Source organism: Salmo salar, chromosome 14, assembly GCF_965601325.2.
Source record: "Salmo salar chromosome 14, fSalSal1, whole genome shotgun sequence".
Lineage (NCBI taxonomy): Eukaryota > Metazoa > Chordata > Actinopteri > Salmoniformes > Salmonidae > Salmo > Salmo salar.
The window spans coordinates 39,012,166-39,030,120 of NC_138304.1; the positions used below are offsets into that span (position 1 = coordinate 39,012,166).

General features: G+C 44.2%; 1 protein-coding gene across 4 annotated transcripts in view; it reads left to right on the forward strand.

Moving 5' to 3' along the window:
* Nucleotides 1-3,828: 3,828 nt before the first annotated feature.
* Nucleotides 3,829-17,955, forward strand: part of LOC106569453 (ephrin type-A receptor 3-like) — a 236,274-nt gene continuing 222,147 nt past the window's right edge. For 2 of the 4 annotated variants that reach the window (XM_045694301.2, XM_045694302.2), the window contains exon 1: nt 3,831-4,153. In XM_045694301.2, coding sequence (XP_045550257.1) covers nt 4,045-4,153 — 109 coding nt within the window. In that variant the 5' untranslated portion in view covers nt 3,831-4,044. Of the gene's footprint in view, nt 4,154-17,955 lie in introns of all 4 variants that reach the window. The other 2 variants (XM_082960964.1, XM_082960963.1) reach the window with 2 other exon arrangements.

Genomic DNA, 17,955 nt, shown 5'->3' on the forward strand with positions numbered 1-17,955 from the left:
CAGATCTGTGCCTCGACACAATCCTGTCTCGGAGCTCTACGGACAATGCCTTTGACCTCATGGCAAGGTTTTTGCTCTGACATGCATTGTCAACTGTGGGACCTTGTGTGCCTTTCCGAATCATGTCCAATCAATTGAATTTACCACTGGTGGACTCCAATGAAGTTGTAGAAACATCTCAAGGATGATCAATGGAAACAGGATGCACCTGAGCTCAATTTCGTGTCTCATAGAAAAGGGGCTGAATACTTATGTAAATAAGGTATTTCTGTTTTTGATTTTTAATAAATTAGCAAACATTATTTTTAAACAGTTTTCACTTTGTCATTATGGGGTATTGTATGTAGATTGATGAGGATTTATTTAATCCATTTTAGAATAAGGCTGTAACGTAACACAATTTGTAAAAAGTCAAGAGGTCTGAATACTTTTAAAAGGCACTGTATATATAACAAGGAATAAAGTGACAGATAGTAAACAGTATCAGCAGTGTAAATGACGAGTCAAAAAAGATAGCGCAAAAAAGGGTCAAGGCAGATTGTCTGGGTAGCTATTTGGTTAAAACTATTTAATTAACTATTGAGCAGTCTTATGGCTTGGGGGTCGAAGCTGTTCAGGGTCATGTTGGTTCCAGACTTGGTGCATTGGTACTACTTGCCGTGGGGTTGCAGAGAAACCACTATATGACTTGGGTGGCTGGAGTCTTTGACAATTTTTAGGGCTTTCATCTGACACCGCCTGGTATAGAGGTCCTGGATGGCAGGGAGCTCGGCCCCAGTGATGTACTGGGACGTAGGCACTACCCACTGTAGCACCTTGCAGTCGGATGCCAAGTAATTGCCATGCCAAGCGGTGATGCAGCCAGTCAAGATGCTGTCAATGGGGAAGGGGGGAAGAGGCGTTTTCGTGCCCTCTTCATGACTGTCCTCTTCATGACTGTGCTGGTGTTTTTGGTCCATGATAGATCGTTAGTGTTGTGGACACCGAGGAACTTGAAGCTCTAAACCCGCTCCACTACAGCCCTGCTGAAGTGAATGGGGGCGTGCTCGGCCCTCTGTTTTCTGTAGTCCACGATCAGCTCCTTTGTCTAGCTGACATTGAGGATGAGGTTGTTGTCCTGGAACCAGACTGCCAGGTCTCTGACCTCCTTCCTACAGGCTGTCTCATTGTCATCTATGATCAGGCCTACCACCGTCGCGATGTCGTCAAACCTAATGATAGCGTTGGAGTCGTGCACGGCAACGCAGTCATCGGTGAACAGGAAATACAAGAGGGGACTAAGCACGTACCCCTGAGGGGCCCCGTGTTGAGGATCAGCGTGACAGATGTGTTATTGCCAACCCTCACCACCTGTGGGCGTCCCGTCAGGAAGTCCAGGATCCAGTTGCAGAGGGAGGTGTTTAGTCCCAGGGTCCTTAGCTTACTGATGAGTTTGGAGGGCACAATGGTGTTGAACGCTGAGCTGTAGTCCATGAACAGTATTCTCACGTAGGTGTTCCTTTTGCCCAAGTGGGAAAGAGCAGTGTGGAGTGCAATAGAGATTGCGTCATCAGTGGATCTGTTGGGGTAGTGTGCGAATTGGAGTGGGTTCAACCCCCCAGCCTTTCACTGGGGGGTTGACTTCAATTCAGTAGGTTTACCCAAACAGAAAGAACAAACACACACATCCAAGGGCAGCAAAGCGAGAGGGGTAAATGTGTCCTGTTAAATGCTCTCTCCATGGTGCTGAATTACCTCCACGCTGTTTTGGTCTAGTGCGTTAAAAAGCAGTAGATTGAGAGGTTGACCTCGTGCACTTTCACCCCTTCCCACACACACATTTAATGACAGGCAGAAAGCATGTTTTATTCATTTAGACACCCAGAAACATACTGACAGTCACATACACACACATACTGACGTCTTAACGCAGTGCAGCACGCATCCCAACCAGAATAAATCTCCATATAAGCATTGGATTTGAATCTGTAATCCATGAAACTGCGTTCTTCTGAGAGCTGTAGGATGTAGCAGCTGTCATTGGTATAATGTAGGTTAGACCAACAATGTTGAGCCTGACACATTTCCCTGTAATTAGGCCTAGCCTACAGTGGCATGTATTCATGTGTGTAAAGGGAAGCCAGGGTTCCCAAAAATGTACCAATATATATATGTTTTATATAAAATCACAGAAAATAATGTATCTTCCGTGTCTCTGTTTCAGAATTTACCTTCAATTCGCAAGAGACTGAATGTATCTCACAGTAGAAAGTATTTGAGCAAGCCAAACCGCGCCCCCCTGTCTCTCTATGTGTAGGGCATCTATCTGATGGTGTCTGGTTTATACAAGTACGACAATGACATTGTTGCCACCCGTAGCATTGAAGGCAAGAGAAGCCAGCAAGCATTTGACCTATCTTGATAAAAAAATATATAAAAATGTGCAAATCAGCATTTAGCTAAACTGACTGAGCTTAACTGTGACTGGTCCTGGCGCACCAAAAAAAGTGTCAAGCGAATCCAGCTTGGATTTTAGCGTCACTCCTATCAAATCCCATTGAGAGAATGTCATTGACAGAACAGCTTGAATTGTTGCATTTTGTTGTGTTGTTGTCCTCCGATGGCAGCTAGCTAAAATTGGCCCTTTCCTAAACTAGCCATGGATGGAGATAGATATTTGGACTTCCGGTTTTACTTAATTGTCAGTACTGGCCAATGATTATAATGGCGATTCTGCACCAACCATTAATTCATACATTGTTGTGTCCCTGGCCTGCGAGGATGGAAGTTTAATATGTAGCTAGATGTAGAAGGCTAATGTTAACTAGCTAACATTGCCCATGAATGGAAGTTAGGCTAGCAAGCAAGTATTTTAGCCAGTTAGCCTAGGACAAAGAAAAATAAAAGCTATACTGTATGACAGAGTGATAGACCGTTTCAGCAACATGAAAGAGGAGGACGGAATTAGTGTTTCTCTACAAGTAGCATGAGTGAACATGTTTTTTCTACTTGCACAACGTGCAAGCACACATACCTACACATGCACACATACCTACACATGCACACAGACATCAGAACCATGGCCAGCCACATCATATTTAGCTTATGTTGATTGGACTAAACTGTTTTTGGTATATTTTTAGTTGTCACCGTATTAGACTAAGCAGAGGTGATTTGATCATGTTGATGCTGGAATATTGGAAGCAGATCCTGATTTCTTTGCGACTTGCGGTATCTCTCTGTGGTACTAAATCAATAGTTGTCTAGTGGTCCGAAAATGTCGGAAACATGAACTTGCTTGACCATGCTGTAGGTCATGTAACTGTCTATTACTGTTCATGCAATATGCATTGCTGGACTTCACTGGATAGAGGTCGCTATCCGGTTTAGTGATAAAAAACAAAGGTGTGGTTGAATGTATTATTCCACAATGTCTTCTTATTGTCTCTGCCTTTAGGCCAATATATCACGACACATAGGTTGTAATATGGCTTCTCCAGTGATTTTACCCACGCACCGCTACTGCTAGCCTAGGCTATGCATCGAGTCTCTAATGGTCATAAAAAAGCGTTAATAGTCAAATTAACAGCATAAGACACCAAGGCTATATAGGGGCTGTTAGTCCCAGATATTCCATGGTAAAACCATCGGCCCATATAACTAACTTTCAGCCATACATTTTCAGTTGGATTCAGAAACAGGAGTCATGGTCATCTTTACACAAGTTGGAGCTTTCCTTCGATATGCTCTCTCCAAACGTCCGAAATTCAGTGATGGATGATCTCAGTCCTGCGTGTGCCCTTTGAATAGTTTGTGTGTGTGTCACGACTGCGCGGGTTCTCGCACTCCGACACCAATTCAGGGCTCGCCTGTGGTTGACAGCGCGTGGTTCACGCTGGACCCTCCTTCCCGTCTCCTCCTCTTTCCCTTCTCTCTCTCTGTCTCTCTCTCTCTCTCGCTTTCTCTCTCTTTTCCTTCTTTCCTCTACTCCGCTCATTCACGAGGGCTCGCTCACCAACTCTACACGAAACAGGGATGCAGCGAGCGCAAGGCGCAGCCTGAAAAATGGCACGAGTCTTCCCTTGGATCTATCCATCCCTTTTTATTTTCTCCCCCTTTCTTTTTCACGCGTTTGCGCCATGTAAAGGCTTACGGAATTACCCGGAGAATGAAGGTAAGAGAGTGGTTAACGATTGTTTAGGTTTTGACTCGGTGATTTGAACCGCGGGGGTTGTTGCGGTGTACAGAAGGTGGAAGGCGGGAGCCCCGGTTAGTCCACCGTGGACGTAACCGTATAGAGTCGCTTCGTTAAGTGCTCTGACGGTGTGGTCGGTATGAATCATGCATAAGGTCAGCTAGGGCACGGAAAGCGGTGTAGAAGCATGGGAAACTGTAGATCCTTCATGGAACACGACATTAAATGATGTATAGCATCGAGGCAATGTTGTGGAGATATATGTGGAGGCAACATGGTATGCGCAGGAGACATGATTTAACTTCACAAGCTTTTCTTGTATTGGGCAATGGTTGGATACACATTTGACCTTTAAGACACATTCAACTTGTATGGGTTTGATAATAATAATACTGATATTAGGCCTAATAATGATGGCACATTATTTTCAAGTAAGGGCTACTGGTCTAGGCTACAGCAGTGTTTCAAATCAGGACTAAGCTAGCAATTACTATAGATTTGTCACACATTGCTGCTGGGCCTCTCTCTTCGTTATTGTATTAACATTGATATGCCTACTCAGCTCAAAATTAGAGCGGACCATTTGCTGAGTAACTACTTCCCTCCTAACTACATTAAAGCTAGATACGCAAGCACAGGGTTTGAAGAGATTGTCATATGGGTGAAATTCTATAAGCACTATCTTTGAGACATATTTGATCACTCTGTGGTTTGATCATGTAATGATGTTCATGCGTTATGTGTGCAGTTATTACTAATCAGTTATGAATTGACTGTCCAGTTTCTTGATACTTTCTTACAACTGTGTTATGACATAATCTGACTAATATTCGTAGTGAATTAATGTTTGTGAAAGTTCTGAGTTTCGAAGCACTTCCCGAGCCTTCCTTTCTCCCGTTTAGTGGCGTGTCTGTGGCTGGAGCAGTCGTTACCCCGTAATGTGTTTGAACAAAGCTTTCGTATTGGACGTGCGGAGCCATACGTCCTATTGACAAGCTCATCTCTCCTCCCTCTCTCTCTCTCTTTCTCTCTCTCTCCCCCCTCTCTCTCTCTCTTTCTCTCTCTTGCGCTCTCACTCTCTCTCTCACACACATGCACACACACACACACACACACACACACACACACACACACACACACACACACACACACACACACACACACACACACACACACACACACACACACACACACACACACACACACGTGTCCTTATCCACCCTGATGGCCAGTGATGCCTCTTGTGTCAGCCGCTTTCATATGTATTTTTGGTTTTAACCCTATCCCAAATGTTAACCCTGTGTGTGTGTAATCCCATGAATCTCATGACTCTGGAACAGAATGCATGTTCGATCCCAGTCGTGCACACTGGTTTTTTATTTAAGGTTATAACCCTATCCCAAACCTCAACCCTTAACGTAACCATTTGGAATGAGTGCCTAAACTTAACCCATAATGTGGATGAAAGTCTAATTCTGCTGTGAGAGCTTGTTGGTTGAACAGTGTTGTTGCAGTGAAGTGAAAGAGAACATCCGTTGTGTGGTGTTCTGTCTTTGATTGTATGTCACACACACACACACACACACACACACACACACACACACACACACACACACACACACACACACACACACACACACACACACACACACACACACACACACACACACACACACACACACACACACACACACACACTGTGTAGTTCATACTGTAAAGTCCCACTCAGGGGATAGGAAGGCAGCAGGCACCGGAAACAACAGACACAGCATGAGAAAAGACAACACAGTGTTTAAAAATTTATCAAATGACTTCTACGCATGATGAAACCTACTGGAAGTGAAGGAAACCAGTGCTGATTTAGATCAGGGGTGGTCACCTCCAGTTCTCGAGGGCCTGATTGGTGTCACACTTTCTCCATCCCTAGCAAACACAGCTGATTAATCAAATTGCATTGGAAACTGAAGATCATGATTGTGTGATTATTGGAGTCAGGTGTGTTAGCTGGGGCTGGGGCAAAACTGTGACACCAATCAGGCCCTCGAGGACTGGAATTTCCCACCCCTGATTTAGATAAAATGTGTGTGTGTGTGTGTGTGTGTGTGTGTGTGTGTGTGTGTGTGTGTGTGTGTGTGTGTGTGTGTGTGTGTTGTTCTGTCCTGTATTATCTTGATGATTCCAAGACTAAAGGGAGAAGGCAGGTCATAGGCCGTAGGTGAAGCAACACTGACACTCCGTTGATGTCAGTATCCTGCTGTTTCCCTCTCATCCTCCGACTAGTCGTCTAATTTGCAACTCCAAGTACACACAGTGTGTGTGTGTGTGTGTGTGTGTGCTTTCTGTAGGCAGTATAATCCAATGAAGCCTGTTTTCAGAGCCAACGTACTCTCTGCTTTGTCTTTCCTTGCGGCAAATAAAACTCTCGCTGTCTCTCTCTCTCTCTCTCTCTCTCTCTCTCTCTCTCTCTCTCTCCCCCCCCCCATCGTTCCCTTTTTCTCACTCACCCTTGTTATTTTTCTCTCTCTATCATTCTTGGCTCTCGTGCTGTGATTGCTCCCTGAGCAATTGCTCTGTGTGTGTGTGTAGTTCTGAATATGTGTTTGTGTTATTGTAAGCCCCTGCTGAGGCTAATAGAGGTGAATATGAATATGATGACATGTGATTAGTGGTTTGAGTTGGACTAAGGGGAAATCCTCCAGGCCACTACAGTGAGAGTGAGAGAGAGACCGACATATATTTATGTTTATTTATTTTACCTTTTGTTCTTTAACTATTTGCACATCATTACAACACTAGAGCTTTGGGCCAGTAACCGAAAGGTTGCTGGATCGAATCCCCGAGCTGACAAGGTAAAAATATGTCATTCTGCCCATGAGCAAGGCAGTTAACCTACTGTTCCCCGGGCGCCCGAAGACGGTGATGTCAATTATGGCAGGCCCCCGCACCTCTCTGATTCAGAGGGGTTGGGTTAAATGCAGAAGATGAATTTCAGTTGAATGCATTCAGTTGTACAACTGACTAGGTATCCCCCTTTCCCTTTTCCCTAGACATAATATGACATTTGAAATGTCTTTATTCTTTTGGAACTGTGTATAATGTTTACTGTTCATTTTTTATTGTTTATTTCACTTTTGTTTATTATCTATTTCACTCGCTTTGGCAATGTAAACATATGTTTCACATTGCCAATAAAGCCCCTTAAATTGAAATTGAATTGAGAGAGAGAAAAAGAGAGAAAGAGAAAGAGAAAAAGAAAGAGGCAGGTGTAGTGACCATGTCAAACAGCAGATGGTGCTTCAACTCACTGTCACTCCCAGCCCTGAGGGGAGACTCACACAGGGCGCTCCATGGGCCGGTTGAGCAGTACACAACGTTTTGGAAAAATTCACATAGAAATATACTATGTAGAACAAACATGCCTCTCTGACATGTGCAATAAGAAATCACATTGTCTCTGTTCATGGCGTTTCTGTCTGCAGCATTCAACAACGTTTAGCTGCTGAACATGGCCCTGGTGACTATGATTTCAGTGTCAAATTCAGTAGGAACCAAACAGAAGCAAACAGGGAGGGACTACCTGAACTTGTCCAATGAGAAATGCTTGTTTTCATTTTCTGTTGCCCAAAATATTTCTATGGTATGCTACAATGAATATGACCCACGTGTTAACGAAGCATGCCGTGAATTATGCTTAGTTATGCTGTTTGTATATTTCATTTAACACCAGCAGAATGTGCACCAGGATGATTTGAACTTTGACCATGCACGAAAATGGCCTGCACTACATAGATTAGTGGGTTAGTTCTGTTAGCTTGAACTCCAAGTCTGCTTGGTGTGCTTCACTGGTTTTAAATGATACCCCCCAGACACACACAAACACACATGAACACGCACATGCACACACACACGCACATTCCCACAAGCAATCACCAGTATGCTTATTAGTGCCGATGCAAGCATATGTAAAACAAACACTTGTACACACACGCACACGCCTCAGGTTCCTGGGAAACCGTATTCATGAGGGCAGAGGTCGTCTGTGGTTTAATTGCTTTAATCTGTAATAGTTGTAGTTATCGGCAGGTCTCCCTTGTAACAACCGTGCCCTTGGACAGATGAGGACATTGATCTTCTCTCTTCCTTTTTCTCTGTCTTTATCTTCTTCATTCTACCCTCATTCCCTATCTTCTTCTTCCATGTCTTCCTCTCTTTCATTCCCCCATCTCTCCCAGCTCTCTCTCCCATTCATTTTTACCATACCTCTCTTCTTTCTCTCTCAACTAATTTTCCCTCTTTCCCCCATTCTCTCACTCTGTCTCTCTTTCCATCTCTCTCTCTCTCTCCCTCCTCTCTCTCCACTGCAATTGACCTGCCCCTCTATTAGCTGTGTTACAGTTTAATAGGAGCCTTGAGCTACAGGAAGGCTGCTGTAATGATATGTAGCCACATAGAGCTTACAGGTCTCTCTCTCACACACACACACACACACACACACACACACACACACACACACACACACACACACACACACACACACACACACATACACAGAGCTTCCCTGGCCTGACCGTTAGACGTTTTGCTCCATTTCCCTCGTCTGGTACACCCTCTCACCCCTCTGTCTGTCTTACACCCATCTCACTAGAGGTCTTCTCGAGGGCAAAAAGTTTGACCCATTTCGAAATGGACCCGGGGCTTTCCTCCCTGGACCCTACCCAGATAAATATATTTTTTTAGAGACCCAGTCCGAACGGACCCGATGACAACCAGATCCGGCCCCGTATAGACACGGGCCTGTCCAGATCCAGTCTGATCCAATCCAAGTGAGGGAAGCAGCAGGTTTTTTTTAGATGTTATTCACTGAAGCTGTTATTGCACACACTGAAGGAGAGAGGAATGAAGGCGCTAGTAGCAGGCGGGGGAGGGACCATGCTGTGTGTTTGTGACTGTATGTGGCTGAGTGGGGCGATGAGGAGAGAGAGAGAGACAGCAGCAACCAAGTTGACTCGAACTAGTTACTGACTTCTAGCTGCCAAAGCTAGGTTATTTATCACCTAATCGGATTACATAGTACCTGTTTTGACTAGCTAGTTAGAGAAGCTAGCTAGTTAACATAGCTAGTTAGCTACCTAGCTGGGCTGGCTAATTGAGGCTACATAGGCTGCAGTTACAACAACAACTCTATTCAAAGTGTTAAGTAGCAGCCTACCTGTTGGTTCTTTGTTTTTGTAGCCTGTCCTTCTCATTTAATTTTTAATGCCATCATTTTAATTCCATCTTCCATTGATCTCCTAACTTGCTTGCCATGGCAAGTGATAAGAATGGTGCCGGAGGGGATGGCTACCGTTTTACGGGCTCCTAACCAATTGTGTTAATTTGTTGGGGTTTTTCTGCATTGTTTGTAACTTATTTTGAACATAATATTTCTGCTACCGTTTCTTATGACCACAAAGAGCTTCTGGATATCAGAACAGCGATTACTCACCTCGAACTGGACGAAGATGATGTGAAGGATATAGTGCTGCTCCCGGACCAGGCCCAAATTCCCGTCGTTCTCATGAAGAGGAGACACTCGATTGAGGGGAGGCAGATCCGGGAGCCTTGTCAGAATTTGTTGGCGAGTGGGTAACCCGCCTCTACCATATGTCCTATTGGCCAACGTGCAATCATTGGAGAATAAATTGGATGAGCTCCATTCAAGACTATCCAACCAACTGGACATAATTGTAATATCTTATGTTTCACCGAGTCGTGGCTGAACGACAAAATGGATAATATACAGTTGGCTGGGTTTTCTGTGCATCGACAAGACAGAACACCGACATCCGGTAAGACGAGGGGTGGTGGTCTGAGTCTATTTGTCAGTAACAGCTGGTGCGTGAAATCTAATATAAAAAAGTATTGTGTTTTTTCTCGCCTGATGTAGCGTACCTCATGATAAGCTGTAGACCATACTATTTACCAAGAGTGTTTTCATCTATATTTTTCATAGCTGTCTATTTACCACCACAAACCGATGCTGGCGCTAAGACCGCACTAAACGAGCTGTATAAGGCCATAAGCAAACAAGAAAATGCTCATCCAGAGGTGGCACTCCTAATGGCCGGGGACTTTAATGCAGTAAAACTTAAATGTGTTTTACCTAATTTCTACCAGCATCTCACATGTGCAACCAGAGGAAAAAAGCTGTAGACCAACTTTACTCCACACACAGAGATGCGTACAAAGCTCTCCCCCGCCCTCCATTTGGCAAATCTGACCATAATTCTATCGTCCTGATTCCTGCTTACAAGCAAAAACTAAAGGAGGAAGTACCAGTGACTCGCTCAATACGGAAGTGGTCAGATGACGCAAATGCTAAGAGCTGCCGCTTTCAGGGCCGAGACTCTAACCCTAACGCTTATAAGAAATCCTGCTATGTCCTCCGATGAACCATCAAACAGGCAAAGCGTCAAGACAGGTTTAAAATGTTATCCTACTACACCAGCTCTGACGCTCGTCGGATGTGGCAGGGCTTGCAAACTATTACGGACTACAAAGGGAAGCCCAGCCACAAGCCGCCTAGTGACACACGCCTACCAGACAAGCTAAATGACTGCTATGCTCGCTCTGAGGCAAGCAACATATTAGCATGCATGAGAGCACAAACTGTTTCGGACAACTATGTGATCACACTTTCCGTGGCCGATATGAGTAAGACCTTTAAACAGGTCAAAATTCAGAAGGCTGCAGGGCAAGACAGATTACCAGGATGTGTACTCAGAGCATACGCTGACCAACTGGCAAGTGTCTTCACAGACATTTTCAACCTGTCCCTGACCAAGTCTGTAATACCTACATGTTTCAAGCAGTCCACCTTAGTCCCTGTGCCCAAGAACGCCAAGATAACCTGCCTAAATGACTACTGATCCGTAGCACTCATATCTGTAGTTATGAAGGGCTTTGAAAGGCTGGTCACACCGTCATCCCAGAAACCCTAGACCAACTCCAATTCACATACCGCCCGAACAGATCCACAGATGACGCAATCTTTATTGCACTCCACACTGCCCTTTCCCAACTGGACAAAATTAACCCATACGTTATACTGCTGTTCATTGACTTCAGCTCAGTGTTCAACACCATAGTGCCCTCAAAGCTCATCACTAAGCTAAGGACCCTGGGACTAAACACCTCCCTGGACTTCCTGACGGGCCACCCCCAGGTGGTGAGGGTAGGCTGCAACACATCTGCCACACTGACCCCCAACACGAGCGCCCCTCAGGGGTGCATGCTTAGTCCCTTCCTGTACTCCCTGTTCACCCATGACCTTGTGGTCAAGCATGACTCCAACACCATCATTAAGTTTGCCGACGACACGACGATGGTAGGCCTGATCACCGACAACGATGAGACAGCTTATAGGGAGGAGGTCAGAGACCTGGCAGTGTGATGCCATTACAACAACCTCTCCCTCGACGTGATCAAGACAAAGGAGCTGATCGTGGACTACAGGGAAGGGAGGGCATGCCCCCATTCACAGGACTGTCGTGGAGCAGGTCGAGAGCTTCAAGTTCCTTGGTGTCCACATCACCAACAAACTATCATGGTCAAAACACACCAAGACAGTTGTGAAGAGTGCACGACAATGTCTATTCCCCTTCAGGAGACTGAAAAGTATTGGCATGGGTCCTCAGATCCTCCAAAAGGTTTTACAGCTGCACTATCTAGTGCATTATGACTGGTTGCATCACCATCTGGTACGGCAACTGTTTGGCTTCCGACCGCAAGGTGCTACAGAGGGTAATGAGTATGACCCAATACACCACTGGGGCCAAGCTTCCTGCCATCCTGGACATCTATACCAGGCGGTGTCAGAGGAAGGCCCTAAAAATGGTCACAGACTCCAGCCACCCGAGTCATAGACTGTTCTCTCTGCTACCGCACGGCAAGTGGTACCAGAGTGCCAAGTCTATGACCAAAAAGCTCCTGAACCTCTACGGGATCGGTGTTGTAATTAACAAGAACATTTCCCAGGACATTGACATATCTGATATGGGCAAAAAGCTTAAATTACAGTGAAATAATAGCATGCTATTGTTTGAGGTGAGTGCACAGTTATGAACTTGAAATTGTATTAATAAACTAATTAGGCACATTTGGGCAGACTTGGTACAACATTTTGAACAGAAATACAATGGTTCATTGGATCAGTCTAAAACTTTGCACATAAACCGCTGCCATCAAAATCTAAATTGCACCTAAGCTGGAATAATACATTGTGGCCTTTCTCTTGCATTTCAAATATGATGAAAAAAATGTATTAAAAAAATGCATGTTTTTTTTCTATGTATTATCTTTTACGAGATCTAATGTGTTATATTCTCCTACATTATTTTCACATTTCCACAATATGTATATCCTTGCTTCAGGTCCTGAGCTACAGGCAGTTAGATTTGGGTATATCATTTTCGGCGAAAATTGAAAGAAAGGGTCCGATCCTTAAAGCCATAAGACTGCCGAACAGTTGATCAAATGGCTACCCGGACTTTGAATGACCAGTTCAAACACACTCATCTTCAATTCCCACCCCCATATCCCTCTTCTTCTCCTCTATTTTCCTTTGTCCACCTCTTCCTCCCACACTTTTCTTCTCTCCCAGTCTTTCTAGCACTCTCTTTGCTCCACTTCTATTCCTCCCTCCTCTCTCCATTTGCCTCTTTCTTCATTGCTGGCCTTTTATTTATCTTAATTGAAGTGGCCTGTTTGATGCCTACTTTCCTCCCTCCCTGCCTCCCCCCACCCTTTTTCTCTTCTTTCCTCCAGTGGTGTGTAGTGTGAAGGGTGCCCAATGCTGTGGGTCTGAATGGCAGTAGTAGTGGGACTGTAAACCAACACCGTGGGACTAATTTGGTTTGGCTTCTATGGGTTTTTAGGCTCAGGCTTTTATTGCCAATGCCCTCTCCTCTTCACCCACTCTCCTTTTCATCAATGGTTACCCTTTCACCTGCTCTTTCTTTCTTTCTTTCTTTCTTTCTTTCTTTCTTTCTTTCTTTCTTTCTTTCTTTCTTTCTTTCTTTCTTTCTTTCTTTCTTTCTTTCTTTCTCTCTCAGGCTCTCTCTCGTTCTTTTACCCCTTAAACATCTTTGAATCTCTTTCTCTCTCCTGTTCTCTCTTCTTTCTCTCCCTTTTCTCTTCCTTCTCTCACTCTCTCCTTCCCTCTCCTCCCCCTTCCCTTTCTCAACCGGTAGTCATGCTCATTATGAGTTCAAGGTATTCATGTCTGTGACTGTGGCTATGCCATTAGAGCAGCTAGTCAGCCAGCCAGTCAATCAATCAGTCAGCCAGTCAGTTGGTCAGTCAGCCGGTCAGTCAGTCAGTTGGTCAGCCAGCCAGCCAGTCAGTCAGTCAGTTAGTCAGTCAGTTGGTCTGTCAGCCAGCCAGTCAGTCAGTCAGTTGGTCAGCCAGTCGGTCAGTCTGTTAGTCGGTCAGTCTGTTAGTCAGTCAGTCGGTCAGTTGGTCAGTCAGCCACTCAGTTGGCCAGCCAGTCGGTCAGTCAGTCAGGCAGTCAGTCAGTCAGTCAGTCAGTCAGTCAGTCAGTCAGTCAGTCAATCAGTATGTGAAGTGGTGACAACCTGTCCTTGTTTACAGTTTTTCTCCATTGGTTTGGCTCATTTCTTGAAACAGAAATTACATTCTCAAAACTACATGGACAAACCTCCAAACCACTTGGCAATTGTTCACAACAGAATTGAATTTCTCATTCATTTCATCAAATTGCAAATGTCTAAGTACATGTCTCAATGTCTCAGTACATCTTTGCAAATGATTAAGTACATGTATCCTACATTTAGCACAATTTCCAAGTGAATAGATCTTATCGATCTAAACTGATTGTTGATTCTCAGTCTAATGGTTGTTCGCTCCAAAACGTGTCAGCGTCATTTCATTGTATAAGTCATCACATGCACAATAGTCTGTTCAATTGTCAAAATTAGTCAAGAACATAATACCATGAATACCATATATGAATCCCTTGGAACATTTGATAAATTTATTACAGCAATTGACAGTCAGGTGAAACTAGAACTTGACTAACGAAGGAGGAGTTTCACACATCTCAGATGACCAATCAAACAGTATGTTTAGTTACCTGACAGGTGCTGTCCATGACTGTGAATGCTGCCAAACATGTATGTAAAGAGCTTGACCATGCAGGACCAGTACAATTTCTGAACATGGAGGCACCTGGCCAAGTAAATGAACAAGGGCAACTGCCTGCTCGAGGAAGAGGAAGAGGAAGAAGAAGAGGAGGAGGAGTAAGGGTGCGTGGTGGTGGAATAGGGGGAAGAGGCCGAGGAGCACGAAGACACCATGCTGTCCCGGATGAAATTCGGGCCACAATTATAGACCATGTCATCAACCATGGCCTCACAATGGCGGAGGCAGGTCGCCGAGTGCAGCCTAATGTGCCTCGCTCAACAGTCTCCTCCATCATCCAAACCTTTCGCAGGGAAAACAGGTATGTAGTCAGTCAATGATGGAATTATATGTTGTATAGGACAGGACACTGTGCATAGAGCAAGAAATATATTTATTTACACATTTACCTATTCATTTAGGGTGTGTGTGTGTGTGTGTGTGTGTGTGTGTGTGTGTGTGTGTGTGTGTGTGTGTGTGTGTGTGTGTGTGTGTGTGTGTGTGTGTGTGTGTGTGTGTGTGTGTGTGTGTGTGTGTGTGTGTGTGTGTGTGTGTGTGTGTGTGTGTGTGTGTGATAGGCCTACAGTAATATCTTACCTCAATGGGATGTTATGATACTAAAAATGACAAGAAAAACATTGGAGAAAATAAACTATGGAATAGTTTATTTTCTACAGTATTGATGATACAGTTTACAGTAGTATTCCAGTCACTGTGCAGTGATGCATTAGAATTGTGGTAAAGTTACTGTAAGTAAAACAACAATACAATTACATAGGTAACTCATTCTGTAAGGAATACATAAGGTATACATTGCGAATGGAGTGTTGTCCTTTGACTTCTATATCTAGGATTGGACGACAACCTTGCACGGGTGGCAGAGGAAAACTTCTCAATGAACAACAAGAACAAGAGATCTGTAACATGGTGATGGCAAATAATGCCATCATATTGAGACAGATCCGCACTGCAATCCTACAAGACAATGCCATATTCCAAAATGTCAACTCTATAAGCAACTCCACAATAGACCGGATATTGAAGAAGCATCAGATGACAATGAAGCAAATTTACAGGGTACCATTTGAGAGGAACTCTGATAGAGTGAAAGAGCTGCGATACCAGTATGTACATGTAAGTCAGTTACTGGTTGTCCATCATTATAACCTTTTTACAATTAAGCAGTGGTACCCAAACTTTTTTGGCTTCAGTACCCACTTTACCTGATTTGTGTATCCAGGTAATCCAGGTATGGAAGTATTTGATTTATCTGACTTCAACATTTCGCCTAAAAACTGCAGCTTACTGTATGATGCAATTATCATTATAATCCTTATTTTGAAGAATATAACATACAATAAGAAAAGGGGTCAAAGAGCTGCAATTAGTGCCTCCCATGTACATCTATCTAATACTGTGGGTTTTACTGTAACATTTCAGTAAGTCTAGTCATTGATGATTTCCCCCCTCCCCTTTCTGTCAAATACCCCCTGTAGGACCTCTGCATAGGGGTACATGTACCCCAGGTTTGGAACCACTGGAGTAGTGGCCAGCAATATATTGAACTTAGTGGAGAACATAGAACATTCCTATGTAATTGTCTGTAACTGTAGTGTATGACTCTTCTGTATGACTGATTTGATGTTTTCTTTTTTTTACGCTATTGTAGAGAATAATGGCATTGGAAGGAAACGAGACCCATCACATCCTCGTGTATGTGGATGAAGCTGGCTTCAACCTGGCCAAGGGCCGAAGACGTGGCCGTAATATTATTGGCCACCGGGCCACGGCGGATGTCCCAGGCCAGCGAGGGGGCAATATAACTATGTGTGCTGCCATATCTGAGAATGGTGTGGCCACTCACATCCCCAGTCTTGGCCCATACAATACACAGAAGCTCCTCATCTTCTTGGACCGCCTTCATTTTGATTTGATCCCTGAAAATGAGAGAGGTCTCGTAGGGCCTCACCTACCACAATATGTCATTGTATGGGACAATGTGAATTTCCACCGTGGCCCGCTCATCAGGGCCTGGTTCACTAGATGGTCATGGTGTTCCTACCACCTTACTCTCCTTTTCTCAATCCTATTGAGGACTATTTCTCCGCTTGGAGGTGGAGAGTGTATGAGCATCGGGCTCAAGATCAGAGGTCCCTGCTCCATGCAATGGACGCTGCGTGTGAGGATATTACAGGAGATCAGTGTAGAGGATGGTTGCGACATGCATGCCGTTTCTTCCCTCGTTGCATCGCAAGGGAGAATATACGCTGTGATGTGGACGAGAATCTGTGGCCAGACAGACAGCAGCGTGTGGATGGCCAGGAGGGTGAGGATGGTGGCCAGGAGAGGGAGGGTGAGGACAGCGACCAGTGAAGAACTGTTAGTTGTGAAACTCCAGCTTTATTTACAGCACTGTAGGCTGCATATCATTTTCATTGTTTTTTGTTTGTGTGTTTATATTACAGTATATTATGCTGTATACATTTTCTTTTTACTCTGATGTATGGAAGTTACTTTATGTGTGTGAATGATAATGGTTACAATTTCCTTGGCAGTATGAGTGCAATGTGTGATGTCAAACCTTGGAGGCTACTCTTACCCTAAAATCCTATTTCTTTTTTTCAGTTTTATACACAATTGTATTCTGTTAGCTGGACAAAAAAACAGTACAGTAACCATTGTCAATGAAGGACTGGGCTAAGACTGAAAGGTGGACATGAGGGATATTTCAATGGTCCTCTGCCATAGTGACAAAACATCTAAACATTTTGACTTTCAGTGCATACACAATGCCAAAGGGACGAAGCATTTTGGGGGCACTGACTGTTTAAATGAGAAGGAAATTTAGTTTTGGTTAAAGCACCAAGAGTGTTGAGAACGTCCGGTCTGTTTCAAGAAATGAGCCAAAGCAATTGAGAAGGATCTTTGCCATTTTCGTGGCACTGACTCTTTATATGGGAAAGGAATTTAGTTTTGAAGCATGAGTGAACAGTTTTAGGAGAGATATGAGCTTTTGCAAGTGAGCTATAGTGTTGTGCTGAACTGTAAGACTGTTTTGCCAAATGATCTTAGAGTTTTGAGAATGTAATTTCTGTTTCAAGAAATGAGCCAAACCAATGGAGAAAAACTGTAAATTGGGATTCTCCATAGGTGTTCAGATCTGTCTCTTTCCCACTATCTCCTATTTGACACATTCGTCCTCCCCTCCCACTGTGTAGCCGTCCGCCTGTTCACAACTCACTATTCTTGCCCAATTTACCTTCCTGTGACCACTTTCTGTGTGATAGCTCTGAGACAGTTTGTGTGTGGTGTGTGTGTGTGTGTGTGTGTGTGTGTGTGTGTGTGTGTGTGTGTGTGTGTGTGTGTGTGTGTGTGTGTGTGTGTGTGTGTGTGTGTGTGTGTGTATCAGGGTTCCGTTGGGGTCTGTCTTGACCTGTCTCTGCGCTCTGTTGGTTTTCCAGACGTTCCGTCTGAGAGAATGTGAGTGCTTGTTCCCCATAGATAGTCTGACACACACATGCACACTGTAAAAACATTGCTATAAGAATGTATTAAATCTATTATCTCTTTGAAGAAAGAACAGTTCTATTTCTATGTCTTTA